Genomic DNA, 19,770 nt, shown 5'->3' with positions numbered 1-19,770 from the left:
AAAACCAAAGCAAGTTGATTAGGCTATCTGCCAATAGATAGCCTAAGACTCTGAGACTTTGCACCTCAAATCCATGTGGACACACAGCTAAAATTTCCTAAACTTGAGAATGGCAAAATTGAACTGCAGAAGCATGAATTTTGCATTTCTATCACAGAAAGTTAATATTTCTGATAATATCCTTCAGAGAATATCTCAGTACCCTTTTTAACTTAATAGCTATTTCAGTATTTATTATGTTTACTTCATTACATCATAGTGGGTTCAGTTCATTCAATTCATTGGTTGCTAACCTGGGCTGCTTTAGACAAAGCCCTGCCAGCACATCTCAGGAGGTGACAGGAGGGGATCCTTTCCCCATGCTCAGCACCTGACAGACCCCTGCAGTGATGGGCTCCTCCTCAGTACAAGACACATGGACATACTGGAGTCCAAGGGAATGCACTGAGGATAACTAAGAGACTGAAGGATCTCTCCTAAGAGGAAAGGGTGAGCGATCTGGAACTGTTCAGCCTAGAGAAAGTTTTGTTCTGTTTTAAGAATCATATTATACTTGCAATATGAAATACTCACTGTCTCATGCAAAAATGAGGCCCTGCTGGATATAACTAGAAGAGTTCAACATAGCAAAATAGTTCAGCTAACAATATACTGAATTTCAAATCTTGGCCCATCTTTGAAGCTGAACAATAATGGGCTTATAAGGAAACAGCAACATTCTTGCAGTATTCAGAGTTACTGAGGCAGGATACTTGAAGTTGCTGTGCTAAATACTGCATCTCTTGACAGTAATGGTCCAAAGATTTTTCCTTGGAAGATCACAGAATGAGAATGGCTGAGGTTGGAAGGGACCTCTGGAGGTCATTTAGAGGTTCAATCCCTCTGCTGAAGCAGGGCCACCTAGACCCAGATGCAAAGGACCATGTCCAAATGAGGTTTTAATATATCCGGGAATGGCAAAACCACAATCTCCCTGGTTAACCTCATGCCCCTCTGGAAACACACCAACAAAGCTAGCAAATTCCAAGACATAGTTTTTCTCCTTCATGTCAAATATTTTCTTCTTATTTTTTTAAAGATGCAATATTCTAAAATATCTGGATATTTTTGCATCTTTCAACAGAAATTCTTAATTCAGGTATAAGTGAATATGAGATAAATGTGAAGCAGCACTGACTTCAGTAGGGCTGCAGAGATTTTCAAACAATAAAATTTCTGATTTTACTTTTGACCAAGTATTATATTATCACTCCATTGTATTTCATCTCTTCCTCAGCCATTTTTAGCTGTGAAGTCTGTGCTAGAGATTCTACTTAATTTCTTAAAATATATATCCAAGCTAATTTGATACATAAATCCTCCTGTATGAAAGAATATATAGCACTGACTTATTGTCTGCAACAGTGAATACAAGACATTCCTGCAGCAAAAAAGTATTTTTAGAATAAAGAAAAAAAGAAAAAAGAGATGACCTATTTTATCTTGTAATGGCAGGTTTCCAAACAGTCATATATACCAGTACACACCTAGAAACATAAATTACAATTGATTCATTAATCCTTTACCTTTTCATACTTCTTGGCACAGCAACAGAAACTGATAGATGTTCTGGGTTCACTAATTTTGACTATTCTGTTACACAGTGTATAAAAACTTCCATTTAAGATGGCATTGTGGTTTGGCAGTCTGAGAAACTGAATGCTAAGACTTGTTACATCCTACAAATCAACACAGTAAGGTGGATCACTTATGGTTTCTTTGCTTATGGTTTCTTCTGTCATTTTTTTTTTCTTGCTCAGGTCTCACAAGTCATCAGATTCGCAGAAGAAAATGCCTTGCATATATGGGCCCACAATAGACACATCCACACATTGCCACGCACAGCAATATGTCCTGATTATGCCAAAGTGAGAGGGTTTAGGAGAGGGTTTAAGACACTAGAGCCTGTCAGGGAATGTGCTACCACAAGACAAAGTTCCCAATTTCAGTACATTGTTGCTGCCCTCTTTCTTCTCTGGTGCTGTCCTCTTGTGAAAACTACACGTAGAACCCATGCCTGGAGAAAATGTATGCATCTAACAGCTGGCTGCAGAAATCAGGAAGACTCTAAGATTCTCTTGGTGTTTTGCTGTAATTTTAAGTAGAAGACATACTTTCTTCCATAAGAGTTTATTCAAATTTGTTACAAATTCCAGTGTCATCTTTCTAAATACAAACTTGCAAATTGATGTCTGCTGTTTGTGTGGAATACCTCACCACTAGACTGTTCACAGGGTACAGTGTGTGTGAACAGGTACAGCGTACCGCTTCTATTAGAGCTCTTGATCCTGAACTATTGTACAAAGGTCAGACTATAAAAAATGCGGTTATGTTCCCATCGCTCCCCATCCTGCTATATATCTTCCTGCAGTAATCAGATATTTACTTTGCTACTATACACTGAAAGGTCATTTAGAATTAGTATTATACACTGAGGTAGTTGTTCAGCCACTTCAGCTTATTCTGAATTGGGCTGGGTCTCAGGCAGTCATGATCAGACTCCTGCTAGCCCTGTCTTCTCCCCGCATCAAGAGCCCAACACAAAGGGCTTTCCTACTTCCTTCAGTGTGGAATCACTAGGTGAGTATTGCTTAGATGTCAAAAGAGGGAGAGCAGGCTTGGCTTAAATATCAGTAGGTCACAGCTGTTATCTATATATTTCCACAATCTTAATTACTAAAAATAATAGTGTCTGCCACTTGTTTACAAATATTTCTCACCATACTTAAAGAAAACACAAGGTGCATTAGCTTTCCCCACAGTCATTTGAAAACAGAGGAGAAATAACAGCACATGCAAGGCTCTGACAACAGAAACAATTTCACAAGAACATTTGACAAGAAAAATTTGACAAAAAAATTTGACAAGGTCAAGGTTTAACACCGAGTTATCAGGTTCATCTTAAATAAATAGTGAAACTTTGTTTAAAATTAAATAGAAAATGTACAGAACGTCAGCTTCCCTTGTACTTTGATGATTTAGAATAAATAGAAGATTGCTCTCATACACATTTCAGATGTAGCACATGCAAATATTAGTTAAAATACGAAAACCCTGTATAGTCATCTGCCTTACAAGTATTTCCTTCATAATCATCAGGAATCTTTCCTGCATAGTCTGAACATAAAGATAAGTCTTTAATGTACATAAGGCATGTACATTAAAGTTTACTATAAAAGAGAAAATCATTAAAATCCCCAGGAAAGGGTCTGAGGGTGGCAGTCAATGACAAGTCTATGCTGTAACACTTGCAAAACAGCAAATCTTGTTCTTGTCTGTTTTAAAAATGGAATTGTGCATGACACACAGAAGCCAGTAATTTTCCTCTATGCAGCATTCATGAGGCTTTCCCTACAGAAGTGCTATGGTTACATGTGATACTAAGAAAGAAGCACATTTTTGAAAGAAATATAGAGCAGATGACCCCAAATGATAATTTCTTCAGTAATTCTTTGATATCACAATTTTGAAGCAGAAATATATACCTACATGTCAAGTTTTAGAAGATAACTACATATTTATTGAGAAGAAAAAAGAAATAAGAAGCTACCAAAAATAAAATACCACAAATGGTAACACAAAAAATAACTTCAGCTCAAAGATTTATTAAATTTTAACTCATGACAAATTCTATTTTGTAGTATCTAATTTTACCCACATATATTCTAAAAATACATATTATCCTTGTGCAGTTCAATTTGAATGAAAAATAAAACTTAGAGAGCAAAGAAGCATTTATACAGGGTCTTACAAAAATAGAAAATGAACTCTTTTGTCTGGGAAACTTACTATGAAACTTCAGAGTAAACAGTAAAATCCTACTGCCACAGAACTATGCTAAAGGACTTGCTGTGGAATTCTCTGTAATTAAACTATACCCAAGGTATACTTGCCAATCTGTAACCCCAGAAGAATTGGAATTCAGGACATATAGAGAAATAAGTTATGCTGTAGGGATTAAATAGCATTTTCATTACTTTTCAAACCACTGTTTCTTTATGAAATTTGTTTTATCTTTGGATCAGTTGAGTAGGGACTTGTTGGAGAAAACATTTCCACAATTAATCTCGTGTTTGTTTGGGCATAATTGCATGTCATGAAACACTCACTGAACATAATTAGCTCCTTTGTACTACTAATCCAAAACTTTTTTGTATGAAAATACTGACTTGCCAGATGGTAAGAAACATCATGCTAAATCACCAGCTGGGAAATCTGAGTTCAGGTTCATAGGCCACAGAACGACAATGATGAAAGGATACAGGGAGCCCTCAAGGGTAGAGAGGGAAGACTGCCAGGCTATTCCTAAACAAGATATGATTCTTGCCTTTCTTCTAGTAAGATTTCTAACATAAGGCAGTTGGGTAGGAGACAAAAGCAAAGGCAGGCAGTAAAAGAAGAGATCAGTCTAACTGCACTCAGCTCATAGAGTGCAGTTCTTTCCAACACTCTTGCTTTCCTCCCTTTGCTTCCCCTCATCCTCTGACTGGTTAGCCTCTCTGCTGCTATTGTGGACAACAAAAAGAATGGCTGCGTTAAGGAGTTTTCACCTAGATGTACAGAAAACCAAACAAAACACACACACAAAAAAGGAAAGATGCAAAATTTCTGCAAAGCTAGCAGAGCTCAACAGAAGAATAGATTGCTCTGCATATTTGTTCATTTAAAATTTTGTACTATGCTTTTTAAAACAAAAGGAGAATCCTGTGAGCCGTTTCATTATGTATCCTTCTAGCTGAGATTCTGTGCAGTGCTTAAGGGAAGGCAGTTCTGGATGAGGCGGATGAGGGAAAAAAACTATAATGGAAAATCAATGTACTTGTCTTTCAATTAAAATTCCTGGCCTAAGCAGGACATTGAGCTCTAGATGTCTTAACTTCATTCTGCAGCCAGAAATTATAAGATCTAAATCAGGAGGGCTGAGTCAGATTGAAACTGTCTCTGAAAACCCTTCTACCATTTTCCTATTTCTGTAAGTTGCATGCTACCTTTTAAGGCAGGTAGGACTAAAACTGCTTCTTTAAGAAAAGTAAAAAAGCTTCATGAGGTAACAGAGAGGCCAGCTGCTTCTAAAGGGCAAGAGAGCTGGAAGCCGAGGAAGGCAGCACCTGGCTGGGCTGTCATGGAGAGGATGCTCTGGGCCAGAAAGTGCACTGAGGGAACTGGAAAACCCAGAAGTATAAAGACCAGCACAAGACCTATGTCTGTCTCTTCACTTAAACATAATTTTAATCACAGATGGAAACAAGCAAACATATTGTTCCAAGTCACTGCAAGTCCTTTAAAACAAAAAAGAGAAAAAGAGATCTCAAACAGCTTCTTATCAATATGATCCAATAATATTAGTTTGAAAAACATGTAGTGTAATGAGCTGCAAAAAATCTGAACAGAAAGTCAGAAAAGCTCCTTGCCCGGGCTTAATTGTAGTGTTCCCTCAGAGCTGAGAAAGTTTGCACCTTTGTGTCCTGGCCTACAGGTGCACTGCACACCACTGGAATGGAGGGGCACCTGTCACAAGCCTGGGCCGAGCTATGGCCTTGCTCTGCCAGTCTGTGAAGGGTTCATTACATCAGTGATTAACCATCAAAAGAAGAGCAATAGCAACAATAGTACTAATAAAAATACAGATCAAGCCAATCTTCATTTTATCACAAAAACTATCACAAAACTAGAAAAACCTTGCTAGAGAACTAAGTTTTGCTAATAAGCAGCAGCAGTACTTCATCTGTTTTTGACACAGTGATGCAATTTAACTCACTTCCACATTTAATCCTTTATCTTTTTCTGCTATTTTGTATTCTGTAACTGAAAATGTTTTTTTCCTCCAGCAAACCTGTGGTGAAGAAGAATGTAAATTTTGCAGTAGCAGCAGCAAGTAAATTAAAACATGGAAAGTTTTATGAATTAAATATGAAACTGGCTAATGCAATCAGTTCTGTACTATTTACATTATTTATTTTATTAAATTATTTTGACTGCAGCTCAGTTTCCAGGGCGGTAAGGATTTCATATCAAAGACACAGTAGGACACTGTAAGAGAAATGGTTTTGGAGCTGAGCAGAGAGCATTAGGGATATGGCAAAGGAGACTGCTTGAGGTTTGGGGATACACACATTTTGGAAATATTGGTGCTTTGATAAGCAAGATGATAGCTTACAGCTTTGACATTTAATCTGTGAACACTGGGCTACAAGACTAACACCTAAAAGGAGAGTAGAAGCAATTCACTTTCTCATGTCATGATTTAAGTCTTTCTGGGAACTAAGACATCACTGCAATGGTCATATAGCATTTCCATTTTGAAATCTCCTTTGATGTTTTATCTCCAAGGGATACTGTAACAGATGGCTATTCAACACACACGTAGTCTTCCAACCCATACGCCTTTATTCCCAGCTACACTTCAGAAGCCACTAAGGGAAAGTGTGAAAAAATGCTCTCAGTCCTACACCAGCAAGGGCTGCAAGATTCTGCTCCTGAATACAAATCCCCTTTGCATTATTTTAAAGCATTCCACTCAGTATATACTTATTGCTTTTTCAAGATGATCTTGCAGAAGATTTTTTTTGTTCTTTGGAGATTGGCTGTTTATAAAAAAGCTACAACTGACTATCCATACAACCACCCATCTACCTTTCTTCCCCCCAAAAAAAACTTTTCAAAGTGCATTATATAGAAAATATTAAAGTCTCATTTCCTGTTAAATAGATGTTGCTAATATATTGTTCATTTTTCTCATGAGAACTAATGGGACTGTCACAGTATTTCTCCTTCCAAGGTCAGCTTCTTTGAGCAATTTTCAAGGAACTGTAATCAGAATAAATAGTTTCTCAACTGGAAATAGACTGCCACAGAAATATTTGAAAAAACTCCACTGTGAGGAATACAAGCCCACGAACAGATGACCACAAATTAGTATATTTTTAATGTGTAATACATATGAAGGGACTAATTTCTAAAGAATAAAGGTGGCCAAAGTAATCAGAGTATTTGGACACTGACCAGAGGAATGTATCAAGGATGGTAAGTTTTCTGAAATTATGGATAGTTATTTATGGAAATTGGGAAAATTTATCCCTATATACACTCATTTATTTATTTTACAATTGCTTAAACTGAAATTTTCTTGAAGAGGACCATGATTTTCTTTGTATTTTCACAGGACATAGTACAGCAATGACATTTCACAGAATTAAAAGTGGGTGGATAAAGACAGAGCTGTAAGATGTTTGCTAAGCATCACACTAAAACTATTTCAGATTTTCTTGAAAACATTACTTCAAAGCTGTCTAAAAAATCACAGACAAACAGTTTTATTAGATGTCAGCATACCCCAGTGGGAAATGTTGCTAAAGAAACCAAGGGGGTTTCTGTGGGATGCTTCTCTGGCTTCTGCTGCTGGGAATTTCACTGAAATTTGTGTGGAGAACAGAGGATCTCTACCTTGTACAAGCCCTGATTGCCATTATATTTAAATTTAAAATCCTTCATTAGTTATTAGGTCATCTGTAATTGCTTTTTCAGATATCATTTATGCACTTTGATAATAATTCCTTTATAAACAATAACAATAATTACTTGGCAAAAATAAACCACGTCCCAGATTAGAATTTTCCTTCAAAATAGCAGCTAAGACTCTAATTAAGGAGGAGTCTCTCAACTGACTGCTGAGAATATAGAAAATTATCAAACCCGAGATCAAAGGACATCTGATCTTTTAAAAGGTCTGCCCTTCAAAGAGAAAAGGGGAATCTGTCAGCTACAATTGACAAGCATAGGCTAAAAATGGCATCTGTGTACAGTAGAGAAAGAAGAACACTTAAAAATTACTGAGAAATCCCAAACACTTTGGCTGCTGTAGCACTAACAGTAAAAACTGAGAAATTGTTACTAATGAATCCTAGTTAGTTAAGAAGTATCTTAAGCAAGCAGTAGCTTGCCTCTGTATCCCAACATTAATATCAATCCCATGTCAAGCGACAAGGAAGAACTAGGGGAATGAATTTTGAGTCTGTATGTCAGCAGGGAGATCTGCGCACCTTCCAGCCTGCTTTTTCAAGACAAGTGTAGATATGCAAAAGCCCAATCTTATGGCCATGGGTATAAGACCTCAAGGAAACTTCAACACTTCCACAGTGAACAATTGGGAGATTGGGAGTACTCATATCCCAGCTACAACCTCAGCTCACAGCACAGCTAAAAGCCTGAAGAGTCATGATTAAAATCAACTCTCAAACTGCTTTGTGGTTTATTGATTATAAAGAATTCAAGTGTGGTCACTGCTTATAAAATATGGCAGAAGCCATGAATTAAAATTTTGTGATCCCAACTACACATTGCTATTAGAATTTATGTCTAATATCAGTTATTATAAGTTTTATAATGCATAGAGGATGTATAGAACTTATAAAAGAAGGCATCATCTTATTTCTTTGTCTTGAATTTTATTGTTCCTTAATTAAAAAAAAAATAGAAAGAAAAAAAAAAAGAAAAAGAAAAAGAAAAGGATGCCATTTTTGCAAGGCTGAGCACAAAGTAACATGCTTTGATGAGGCACCTGAACAGACAAGGCAAAGATTTTTTCAGAGAATCAAAAGTTCCCAAGGCAGAAATAAAAGCATAGCAGTAAAGTGGGAGAAAAAAAAAATCAAGAAATGGAGCTGCACAACTGTGAAAAGCAGAAGTAGCTACAGCTCAGAGACATGCAGCAACAGCAGAGATGCTACAAAGAGTTTTGCACTGAAAGTTGAGGATCTCTGACTTGACAAAGGGAAAAAATACAGACAAGTGGACATCGAGAGTATTCATTCTATACGATGTAGGCTTTTGTTATTATTTTGTAATATTTGTCAAACTAAAGCAGTGTTTTAACCAGACTCAAGATAAAATATTTTTTCCTGATCTTTGACATTTGGTATTACAAAAAAGATTAACCATGACTTAGACTGCAAATAATATTACCTGAATTAGTTCAGCTAAGTTTTGCAAGTTCAGAGCCCTGAATAATCTGGGAAAATACGTCTAGTACAAAAAAAGAGTGATTCTAACCTTAAAAGTGCATCACATTTCCTCTGAAACACAGATAAAAATATTTTCTAAAAATAAGTAAGAAAGTGCTAATCTAGAAAATAATCTAGAATTTGCTTCTGTCAGTAAATTATACTGAGTTTACTTGAAAAGAAACAATGGAAATACAACTTTGCAATTGTATGTGTCCATAAATGTCTACCTTTGCAAAACTTAACAGGGATAGATCTTCCCTACTTAGCACAAGTAATGCTGGAAAACTTCCTGCATTTATGAACAGCTTGTCAGTGGAAAGGCTGGCAGTGCCATAGAGGTGTAATTCCTCTCATCTGATGGGACCTGTTTAACCTATATTAGTCACTGAGTGTCCTGGATTCTTCTAGGCACTTTTGGAGGATTATTCATGCAGACATCTAAAATCCCAGTTTTTCAAAGGGATGACTCACCTTCTAGAGGTGTCATAGGTAAAAAAATGATTGTAGATGATTAGTTGAATTTAGAGTGGCAGGCAAAGCAACACAGTGCAGCCAAAGCAGAAGCATGTGGTACCCATAAATTATAGAATATAAACCATGATATAACTATTATGTTTTGTCTGCAAACCAAGAGCAATTCAACTAAACAGTGTAACCAGCAGCAGCCTGTCTTTACCGGGTCTAAGAATGCGTAGCCAGACACAGTGTCCATGCATTTCATATCAGCGTGACTACCAAAGGTGCAAACAGTGGACATCAGACATCAGAGACACCAAGGACAACCAAATTGAGAAATATGATTAAAACTAGTCCTAATATTAACTGGGAATAATAGAGTATTGGCAATATCATCTGAATTAAAATCAAGATTGCAAATAGAATAGAATAGAATAGAATAGAATAGAATAGAAAGAATATTTCAGTTGGAAGGGACCTACAACAATCCTAGTCCTATTGCCTGACCATTTCAGGGCTGACCAAGTATTATTGAAAGGGTTCTACAAATGTCTCTTACATACTGACAGATGTAACCCCCAAATAGCATAAAGGCATCAAGCACAAGGTTGATAACATGTTATCAACATAAAATGTTAGTATAAACACTAACTATTTTTGGATACTTATTTCTGATGGTTAATACCATGTAAAATGAACTTCATTAACATGAAGTGTGCTGTTAATGAATGAGTTGAGTAACATTTTTGCTTAAAGTTTGAAACTATCCTGATGTGTCAGTCTTTAAAATATATCACAACAACCTCCAGTTCCCTGGAAAATATCAACATACATACCAGTATTTACATCTTGACACATAATAAGTTGCAGCAGTTTTAGACAGCAAAAGTTGCTGCAAGCTTACCTTACTAAAAGATTGGATGTTTTTTTTAATAGCAATATATAATTTAAGTATAAAAAAAACCCAAAAAACCTTTAAAACTCATGGTCTGAGATATGAGACCTTCCTTATATTTATAATTTTTATACAGTAGCCAGATTAGATCAGTGTACAAAATTTCATTCTATGACAAAATTAACCATAGAACCATAGGATATTTCCATTTGGAAGGTACCCACAAGGATATCTTTCCTGATTCCACACAGGACCACGTCAAAGTTAAACCATATAAACCAAGAGAATTGTCCAAATGACTGAACACCTAAAGGCTTGTAGCCATGGCCCCTTTTTCTTGGTTGCAGGTTCCAGCAACTGAACACCCTCTTAATGAGAAGTCATTTCCTAATACTAAGTATAACCTTCACCTGATGCAACTTTAAAAACTTCCCTCACATCCATTATTTGTGTAAGGATAGGAATGTTTAGAAGTTTGCTAAATAGAATGGACAAGATTAAAAGCTCTACTTCTCTATTGCAACCTCATATTACTGAAAGGTGAAAGCAAATCTGGGAAAAACTGGTTGTTTGCAAACATTTGCAAACCTATTTGAATTTGGACAAATATGAAAAACATCTCCTAGATAAAATGTCTTCTCTATCAGAACAGTCTCACTCTTACATGTAGAGATAAATAGATGAAAATTACCAATATTGCAATAAAATTTAAAACATTTTTATATTTCTTTAAAAATATTTAGAAGATAAACAAAAAACAAAAAGCTGGAAATGTAGCATTTTATATTTTTCTAAAATGTTGTGACTACTTATTTTCTCATAACAGATTTTTTTGCAAAGCTTCTTAATTGTTTTACAAAGCAACATTGCCTCTCATTTTCATTCTGCTAGGAAGCATACTTTTTAATTCTAAATTAAATTTCAATCAAAATCATTTTCCAATAAATGGAAATCCTGCATTATCAAACTGTGCACTGTTAAATACTGTTTCAGGAGATCTTGTAAAACCGCAGTACTGGCACCATAAACCTCTTCTATACTACTGAGATAAATAAATCTCTGGAGAAGGCAGAACATTATTTTCTACTGCAGGAAATATGGAAGAGTATTAAACTTCTGAACTGAGATTTGGTTTTGGAAAATACTAAATGCCTACTTTCACTATCAGTTAAGATAAAGGTTTAGTATGAATCATGTGCACTTTAAACAGTACTGACAAGAACAATGTATTATTAAGCACTGAACTCTGCCACAGCAAATAATATTTATCTGACAAAATATAACAAGTGACTGACATTTTCTATATTAATGTCATGTTTCATCATTTTAGAAAACTTATTTTCTTAATTCCTACAGAAAGCCCAAGGTGTTTGAAGCTTTAGCAGATGTATGACATACACTCTCTGTTCATAACATCTCACAGACTGACTCACACTCAGGGAATCAAATGTAAATGATAGAATAAAGAGGAAATTAAAAAAAATAGTATCAAAATCCGTAGTGTGAAGTCATGATGTACAGACAAAAAGCAATTATTCAGACAGAATTTAGTGGAATAAACTGAGAACCATAGGCACTATTTGAAAGCTAGCCCACAGGCCCCCCGGCTTCTAAAAGCCCATAGTGAATTCCTAATCCCAAGGTCTGAGAACTGTGACTTCCGTTAGGAAGAATAAGAACTGTTCCTCAAGGGACAGATAGACAACTGAGGTTGAGACTTTCTGTGCTTAAAGATATGAGAATGAAAACTGTCTGTGCTTCCATTTCAGCAGTGCATGAAGGTTAAAAAAAAAAGAAAGGTATTTTCTTCTGTTATTGTTAAAAAAAAGGACAGGTAGAGATAGGGAAGAGAAGGAAACAGAAACACAGGGGGGAAAGTAAAAAAATTGATAGTGGGTTTTACATTGAAAGTTCACCTAATTTCAATAAATATCATGATTTTCTTTGGAAGATTCATGAATGAAAGAATCATATATGCAGCATATTACTGAAAGCTAGACCTCTCATTAAGTGACATTTTGAAATTACAGATTTAAATGCACATCTTACCTTATACTTCCATTATTTATAAAACCTTTTTGCACAATATTTTTTGAAAGAGAATATTTTCATCTTTTGTTTAGGCCTTCTCAAGCATTTTTAGTTTATCAATATTTTCTTCCCTACTACAAAAATAGCACATATACATTTCAGGTGTTTGTCTTGGGACATTCTATGAGCCTGCACTTGAAAGTGAATACTGGGAATTTACAGCATGTGTCAAATGTGTCAAAACAACCAAGAGTGAAATCATATATTTAGTGCAAGATTAATGTGGAGGAAAGGTGCTAATTTGAGAGTTGCCAAGTCTCAGCTCCACAAAAAGGTGGAGAATACACATTAGTAATGCCAAATCTACATAAAGTTTACACTCTCTAGAGCATTCAGGAATTGCTACATTCAGCAATGAAATAAAATTCAATATATGCAGTGCTTTGCTTCTTTGTCTTTTCTGCAGAGAAGGCTTAAAGCACATGATGCTAGTTTTATATTTTTATGATGAAAGTTTTATATGAACTCAGTTCAGAGAACCGAGATTATTAAACAAGAAAATATCTTCAGCATGAAACATCTTGCAATCATATAATCTTTTACATCTTTTATATATGAGGAAAATGTCTTAAAACATGCTATGCCTCTCACATCATTTTTTGATGGTTTTGTCAGTTTGCTTGTTTTCCCACAGTGAAATCCCTTGCACTCATTTTCACCATCCTTTCAACATACCTTCTTTCGTTCTACTATCTGAAATGTCTGGCTTTGTGCTGTTACTAAATACACAGTCCTGCAGGGCTGCTGCAACTGCCTACTCACACACTGCAGTAGCATTGAACTCAGTCAGGATGTTCTTTCAAGTGCTTTGAAATACCTTGAGATAGAGAAGGTATTACAGAAAAGCAAACTCTTTTCTATTTTATCCATGTAAACAGAAATCTATACCGTCTTCTGCTGTGAACTAACAAAGGCTGCTGCATGACAGATGAAATGCAATTCAGGAGACCCACCATGAGAGTAATCCTTTCAAATGCACCTAGGATTGTTCAGATGATCAAGAAAAGATGTGGCCATGAGTATTCATACATTATTAAAAAAAAAAAAAAAAAGGTTGGGATGCGTAAAATATTAAACTAGATTAGATTCTACATGCCTGAAAGACATTTTTGTACTTAATACCAAAAAATTTTGCAAACCTTACTCCAGTCTGTGACTAAGTGTGAAAAAGTGTCTACTGATAGGACAAATTAGGAGTGAAAATACAACAAAACCAAAAAGGAGTTGTTTTATGACAAATAAAAATTTTAAATTAAAAAAAAAAAAAAAAAAAGAGAGAAAAGCATTTTTCCTAAGAGGGACTCTGTGCATTTTATTCAGGTAGCCTAATAGAAGTTGTTACTATTAGCAATTACTTTTCCTCTTTATGTAACTAGATTAGTAATACCACACTAAATGTACTTCTGGTGAATTACCCAGAACCCCAAGAGACTTTTCATTTAATTGTTTCATGCTTTAAATTCTACCTATATAGCAAATGTATTTGCAATTTGCTGGCTATTTGCAATTTTTGCTTGCGACACACAGAGGCTGTGAATTATGACTAACAGTTCAGAAACTACAAGCATTTTGTCACATACACAAGTGAGAAAGAGGTATTCCACTTATGGTATGCAATCCTTTTTTTAGTGTTAAAACATGGGCTCAATTATGAGTTTTATAATTAGCCTCAGGTACTGGGAGATGTTCTTTACTGGCAAAGTGCTGCCTCTGACTATGGTGGTTTGAAGGACAGGTTGGTTCTTACTATACAAATAGAAAGATTAGCTCTGCTATGTGTATTTAGCACTTATGTGCCACAAAACAACATCAGACCATCAGACTAAGAGAGGAACTCTCTAAATATGACACAGGAATAAAAATCTTCTGGTGCGTGGTTGTATGACAAAGATATGATCCCTTTCTCCACAAAAACCAGCCCTGGACAGATGGAGCTTGGCAGGGGCTTGAGCAAGGCATTGCTGGGAGAGCCATGTGCTGTCCCTTGCTGGGGACAGTCTGTGGCCATACGTCTGCAGCACAGCAGCAGCAGGAAAATCCTGCTGGTGGATGAAGTCCTGACATCACTGACCCTGGCAAAACTCCCAGAGACAAGATTTTTTCCAAATTTTAAGTACTTTAACATACTGTACAAACCAAAAACAAGATATTCCAGCTTACAAAAGATTTGGGGATTTTTTTACCTGACTTAGGTAATAAAGCTATTGCAAATGCCCCAGAACTATTTATTATTATCAAGGAGGCATGTAATTATATTTAAAAGTGGAATGTATCTTTATATCTATACAGAACAGAAAAATGAATGCAATATTCTCTAAGAGATTGCTTAATGTCATTGCTGTGCTGTCACTGAAAGCTCTGTTAATACTGGAGCCTAATTTGCACTTTTACCGAAATTTCAAAATGATGAAAAGATGACGTATCTTTTGTCCTGTTCCAAGTGCAATGAAAAAATATGGTACTCTTTGTTGCAGAGAAGACGTGAAATCTAAAGCTACCTGTCTTAATGCTATGTAACACTTATTCTATGAAAAATTTAAATTAGTCTCCAGAAAGCTGGCACCATTCCATTTTAAAGATAAAATTTAATTCTTTACTTCAAAACCTATAAGAAGCATCTCTCTATTAATTTTTTGTTCCATAGGAAACTTTGATATATTTAGCCCCTTATGAATCTCATTTAAAAATAAATGCATTTAAATGCCAACTGGGACTTTCTCTAGAGAGCTAAGAATAAAGGTTTTAAAGTGGAATTCAGAAAGAAGAATAAAGTTAATGTTTTTATTCCCAAGGTAACTGAATCTTTTCCAGGTATTACTGTATCTGCTACTTTGTCTACTTTTGGTAAACAGAGCTATTTCTCTTTAGATTATATAGTTTATTTTTGAGAAAAAGCACACAGGTATTCTGACAAGGAAAAAGCCTCTGAAGAATAATCAAACCTTACTTTTATTCACTGTATCAATAGTCTGTTGAACCTAAAGGTGTTATATACTATTACTACTTTTTGTTTCACCAGTCTTGGTTTCTGCAGCAAGACACTACCAAAAGCACAAGGCCAAAATGGTGAATAATAAAACCAGCACATGCTAGTTTTATTAAGTCTCATTATTAAGTCTCAAATATTAAGTCACATATTATTAAGTCTCATTGAAAAAAGGAATATAATTTGAAATAGAGATTGTACTGATGTTATTTATTAATTTCATTTTACATAGATATTTATCATTGAGTTGGAAGAATTCATTCACTGAGGGTTTTTAGATTATAACCGTACTAGTTTTTTAATTATGCATAATAAATCACATTGGATTTTCAAGAGATCAATCATTCATTTTAAATCTTGGATTCTATGAAAATAGTATGTCTGCTCTGACCTCACATTTTTTGACCAAAAAGGAAAAACTTAAGATTTGAAATACTAGAAGAAATTGCATTTTTTTCTTTCTAAGCCTACAAACATGAGATACCTGGAGGTAAGATACCAACTTCTATTTTAATTTTTTTTTTATATTATCTTTTTCCTTTTGTTTTCAATATGTTTGTGCAAGCATCATTGAATAGGTGCATGTTCTGTTTTCATGTATAACCCTGGAAATATAGTAGATGTCTCCAGTGTACCAAGAAACACAGATTTATGCTAGTGAGATAATATTTAATTGTAGATGTTAAGTTTGGTTTCATGGGATTTGCCTCTCAGGTTATCATTTCAAAGGCCCAGTGTGTTGTTAGGTCCAGAGCTCTTCCTGATGGATAAACCCTTAACAGCCTGAGACATAGTAACAGGGGTAAAACTAAGGTTACTATGCTGTTCTACTTCAAGTAGTGTGAGATTCACTAAAAAAAAATTGTAAGTCAGGGAGAATGTGAAAACTCAGTTGGCAGCAGATATTTTTTCCCCTCTCTTTAAAGTCTGCAGCTTTTTTCTATATATAAGCAATCTATTTGAATGTGATGAAGCACTAAGGTTTCACACACTTAAAGACAAGTGATAAATTGAAATGACATGGCTCTGTTGCTAGTTTACTGCTGAAGTAATCCAAATACCTTTTTAGTTTTTGTTACTGTCAAATTAATTTGTGTAAAATGTGCCAGGAGAGAACTCTAAAAGCAAACCAGGGAAGAAAGATATCCCATTATAATCTTCTATTTTAGTGCATGACTTATTTCAGGCTGCAGCACTTCCTGAAACTTCAAACTAAAACATAGATGTAAAATAAGCCTTCCATACAAACCACAGTGCATGCAAATGCAAATATAAATTTACAAGACAGTATCTTTATTATTTTCTTTTTTAAGAATATAGCTCAAACATGAGATGATTGCTACAACAGAAATACAAGATTTTCTTCTACTCTTATGTGAGTTGCATCTTTTTCTACGCACAAAGCAAAGTACACAGTTTTGAACAAATTTGGAAGGGAAGAGTGAATATTATAGAAGGGAAGAGATATTAGCTTTTTGATGCAAACTTTGTTTCTAACTTATGCACTAAAATCCATTTCTTGAACAAGTTTCCATTGTACATACATACATGTTTTGCACTGGTATGTGCACAGCTAGTGGGGCTAGTAGAGCACTCAGGAGTAAAAGGAAAAAAATGAACTCTAGATTTTAAACAAATGCAGTTACCACTGCTGCTTCTTGAAACTGAGCTGCTGTGACAACAGAAAAGTACTTATGAAAGATTTACAGGAAAACTCTCTCAGAGAACTTAACAGTAGGAAGATGTAAGAGAGTTCTGAATGGGATCCAAAAGGACTAAAGAACATTTCTTCCTAACTCACATCATTAACTGTAAACATGAAGGGTTTATTCTTTGTTAGTATTTTTTGTCTTGTTCAATCTAAATATTTTTCATTTAAAAGCTTTCTAATACTATCAAACTCTTTAATTGACAGTACAATGGTTTATTTGAAAATTGACGTGAAAAAATTCACTCTGATATTACAAACATTTTAATAACTGTGAAAATTAGATTTACTCTTTACATGGCTCCACTCACTAAGTATAATCAGATCTTATATTAACTAAGTAATGTTTTGAATTGTGACCTTGTGCTTTCATTGATTCATGCAGATTTCTGAAGGACTCTAAAATTCCTCTGACAATACCTAAGCCTTAACAGCACATTTGAGTACTGATATAATGAATATGAAACAGTTTCTAAGGTCCTGTAGTAGTAGTTCTTAAGTTCTGTATTACAGGACTTACCAGAAAGCAACACACACCTCAGAGAAAACAGTATATTGAGCTTGTCAAAGGGGAGTGTTTTATCTCTTCACAGCTTGAGGATACAGACAACACAGCAGTTGCAGCAACATCAGAGCTTTTGTGGGGGCATGCCTAATTTCAGTCCAAAGTGCATGTTCATTTTTTTTACTATTCAGTCTGGAAGAGTAATACAGGTATTTTTGATTTATCCTATATGTGGAAACCTGCACTAGCAGCATTCTGAAGAACAAATTTCAATTAGTGTCAGACTCTTATAATTCTGTCAGGCTGTGACAGAATTATAAGAGCCTTAAAAAAAAAAAATGGATCCTGGAATGCCTGTGTCTAATCTCTAAAACTGTAAAAAACATCATCTAGTGTGCTCTTTCTACCTGCCAAAGCCTCTGAAATGGGAAGGTGATCATTACATTAGGTGGAGCTATAAGGTGCCAAGGAGAAGTCATGGAGAATTTTGTAGGCAGTCACTTCTTCTGATCCCTCTCCTTTTTCAGTGTATTACATCTTGTTTTGGTCATAGGCTTCCCCTGGCTTTCATTAGAGGTAGTGTGTATATGGCCAAAATTCAGTGTTGGATATCAGTTTCACATCTGTTACAGAGTAGTCCAGAGTCTGTTATTTTGGCATCTAAATGATACAAATCCTGGCTCTTAATAAGTTGTAAATTAAATCTGAATTGAAATTTTCATAATATGAAAATATGTGAATATGATTGGGCATAATGCAGAATGGAAAATACTAAACTCCTAAAATGATAGTACTTTTAAACTTTTTGTTATTTCTTTTGTGCATTTTTAGTGGAAGGAAGATGAGCTTTTGGCTTTAAAATTTCTGACTGGCTAAACTACAAAAAACATGAGTCCTGCTAAGGTGATCCAAAAGAAAAATTGGGAAGGTTTGTAGCTCTTTGCTTTCCTATCTTGGTTGCATATCAAGTCAAAGCTATATTCTACAAATAATAACTCTGACAGTTGACTAAAGGTTTTAATAAGTTAAACCTCTTTGCTTAGGTACCCCTTCATATACATTAATCCAGTGGCTGTAAAGCAGTCACTGTGGGGACCATTTACTATGCTCTTAAGACAGATCACGAATTTACTCGTCCAGAAAATAATTGATAATTCATTTTGTCATCGTAGAATACTGAGAGAATTTTTTTTCTTATAAATTTAACTGACGCTGCACAGACTTTTGTAACTAAAATTGCATGATTTCCACCAGAAGAGGAAGCATTATTTTGTGGAATTGTAGATTTGTCTTTTCTTTCTTTCTTCCTCATTCTTTCTAATTATTGATCAATTAGTGATCAACGACCCATGATTTAGAGTGAAAATTGTTCATCAGACTTATACCTTTGCTAAGAAAGAAATATCAGATCTTGTCATCACATCACATTAATCACTACTGTGGTTTCCTTCCCATTGCAAAAAGTGGTGTCTCACAAATATGAGGTGATCAAGTTAACAACCCCCAAAGCTTGTAATCTTCAAGAAGATATATTGCATGGAAGAAGAGACAACATTGGTATAAGCTCTAATACAGACATAAGAACAGCATTCCTTAAAATTATATTGGGATAGATTACTTGGGATAAAAATGAAATTTTCCAGTTAGAAAATGTGATATTGAGTAACAGATCTTGAAGCTTGCAGGCATTGTTACCAAGGTTCACAATCAAAAGTTTACATGGGACTTGTCCTCATGACCACAGAGGGCTGATGATCACGATAGGAGATTTCAGGTTTGCATCAAATGTAAACACATTTTCAATAATTCCATCAGAACACACATATGCACATAAATGGTGCATATGTGAAAGAGGAAATACTAGTTTTCCTATTATAGACAACTCTTTTCTAAATCTCCAGACTGACAAGAGAAAAACAAAAATTGTGCTGGTTCCTGAATCTGACATGGAGTTGCAGTAGCTCTTAATTAAAATCTACATAAAATTTCAAACCTTTATAGATGCTAATCTGAAGTGCCTAAATCCTCAGAGCAAGTAAATTAAAAGAACTATACCCATCTTTAATTAAGTAAGATTATCTCAAATAC

General features: G+C 35.1%; 1 protein-coding gene across 12 annotated transcripts in view; it reads right to left on the bottom strand.

The window, feature by feature from the left end:
- Positions 1 to 19,770, bottom strand: part of IMMP2L (inner mitochondrial membrane peptidase subunit 2) — a 410,600-nt gene that overhangs the window by 63,986 nt on the left and 326,844 nt on the right. Inside the window, exon 7 of one of the 12 annotated variants that reach the window (XM_072921866.1) lies at positions 1,473 to 1,526. The exons of the other annotated variants lie outside the window; for them this stretch is intronic. Within the exon in view, the coding sequence (XP_072777967.1) occupies positions 1,473 to 1,526 (54 nt within the window). The remainder of the gene's footprint in view (positions 1 to 1,472; positions 1,527 to 19,770) is intronic. 12 annotated transcript variants of the gene reach the window in all.

The sequence above is a fragment of the Taeniopygia guttata genome, chromosome 1A, assembly GCF_048771995.1.
Source record: "Taeniopygia guttata chromosome 1A, bTaeGut7.mat, whole genome shotgun sequence".
Classification (NCBI taxonomy): Eukaryota; Metazoa; Chordata; class Aves; order Passeriformes; family Estrildidae; genus Taeniopygia; species Taeniopygia guttata.
Note: the sequence above shows the minus strand (reverse complement) of the source record. Positions and strands in the feature narration are given on the sequence as shown.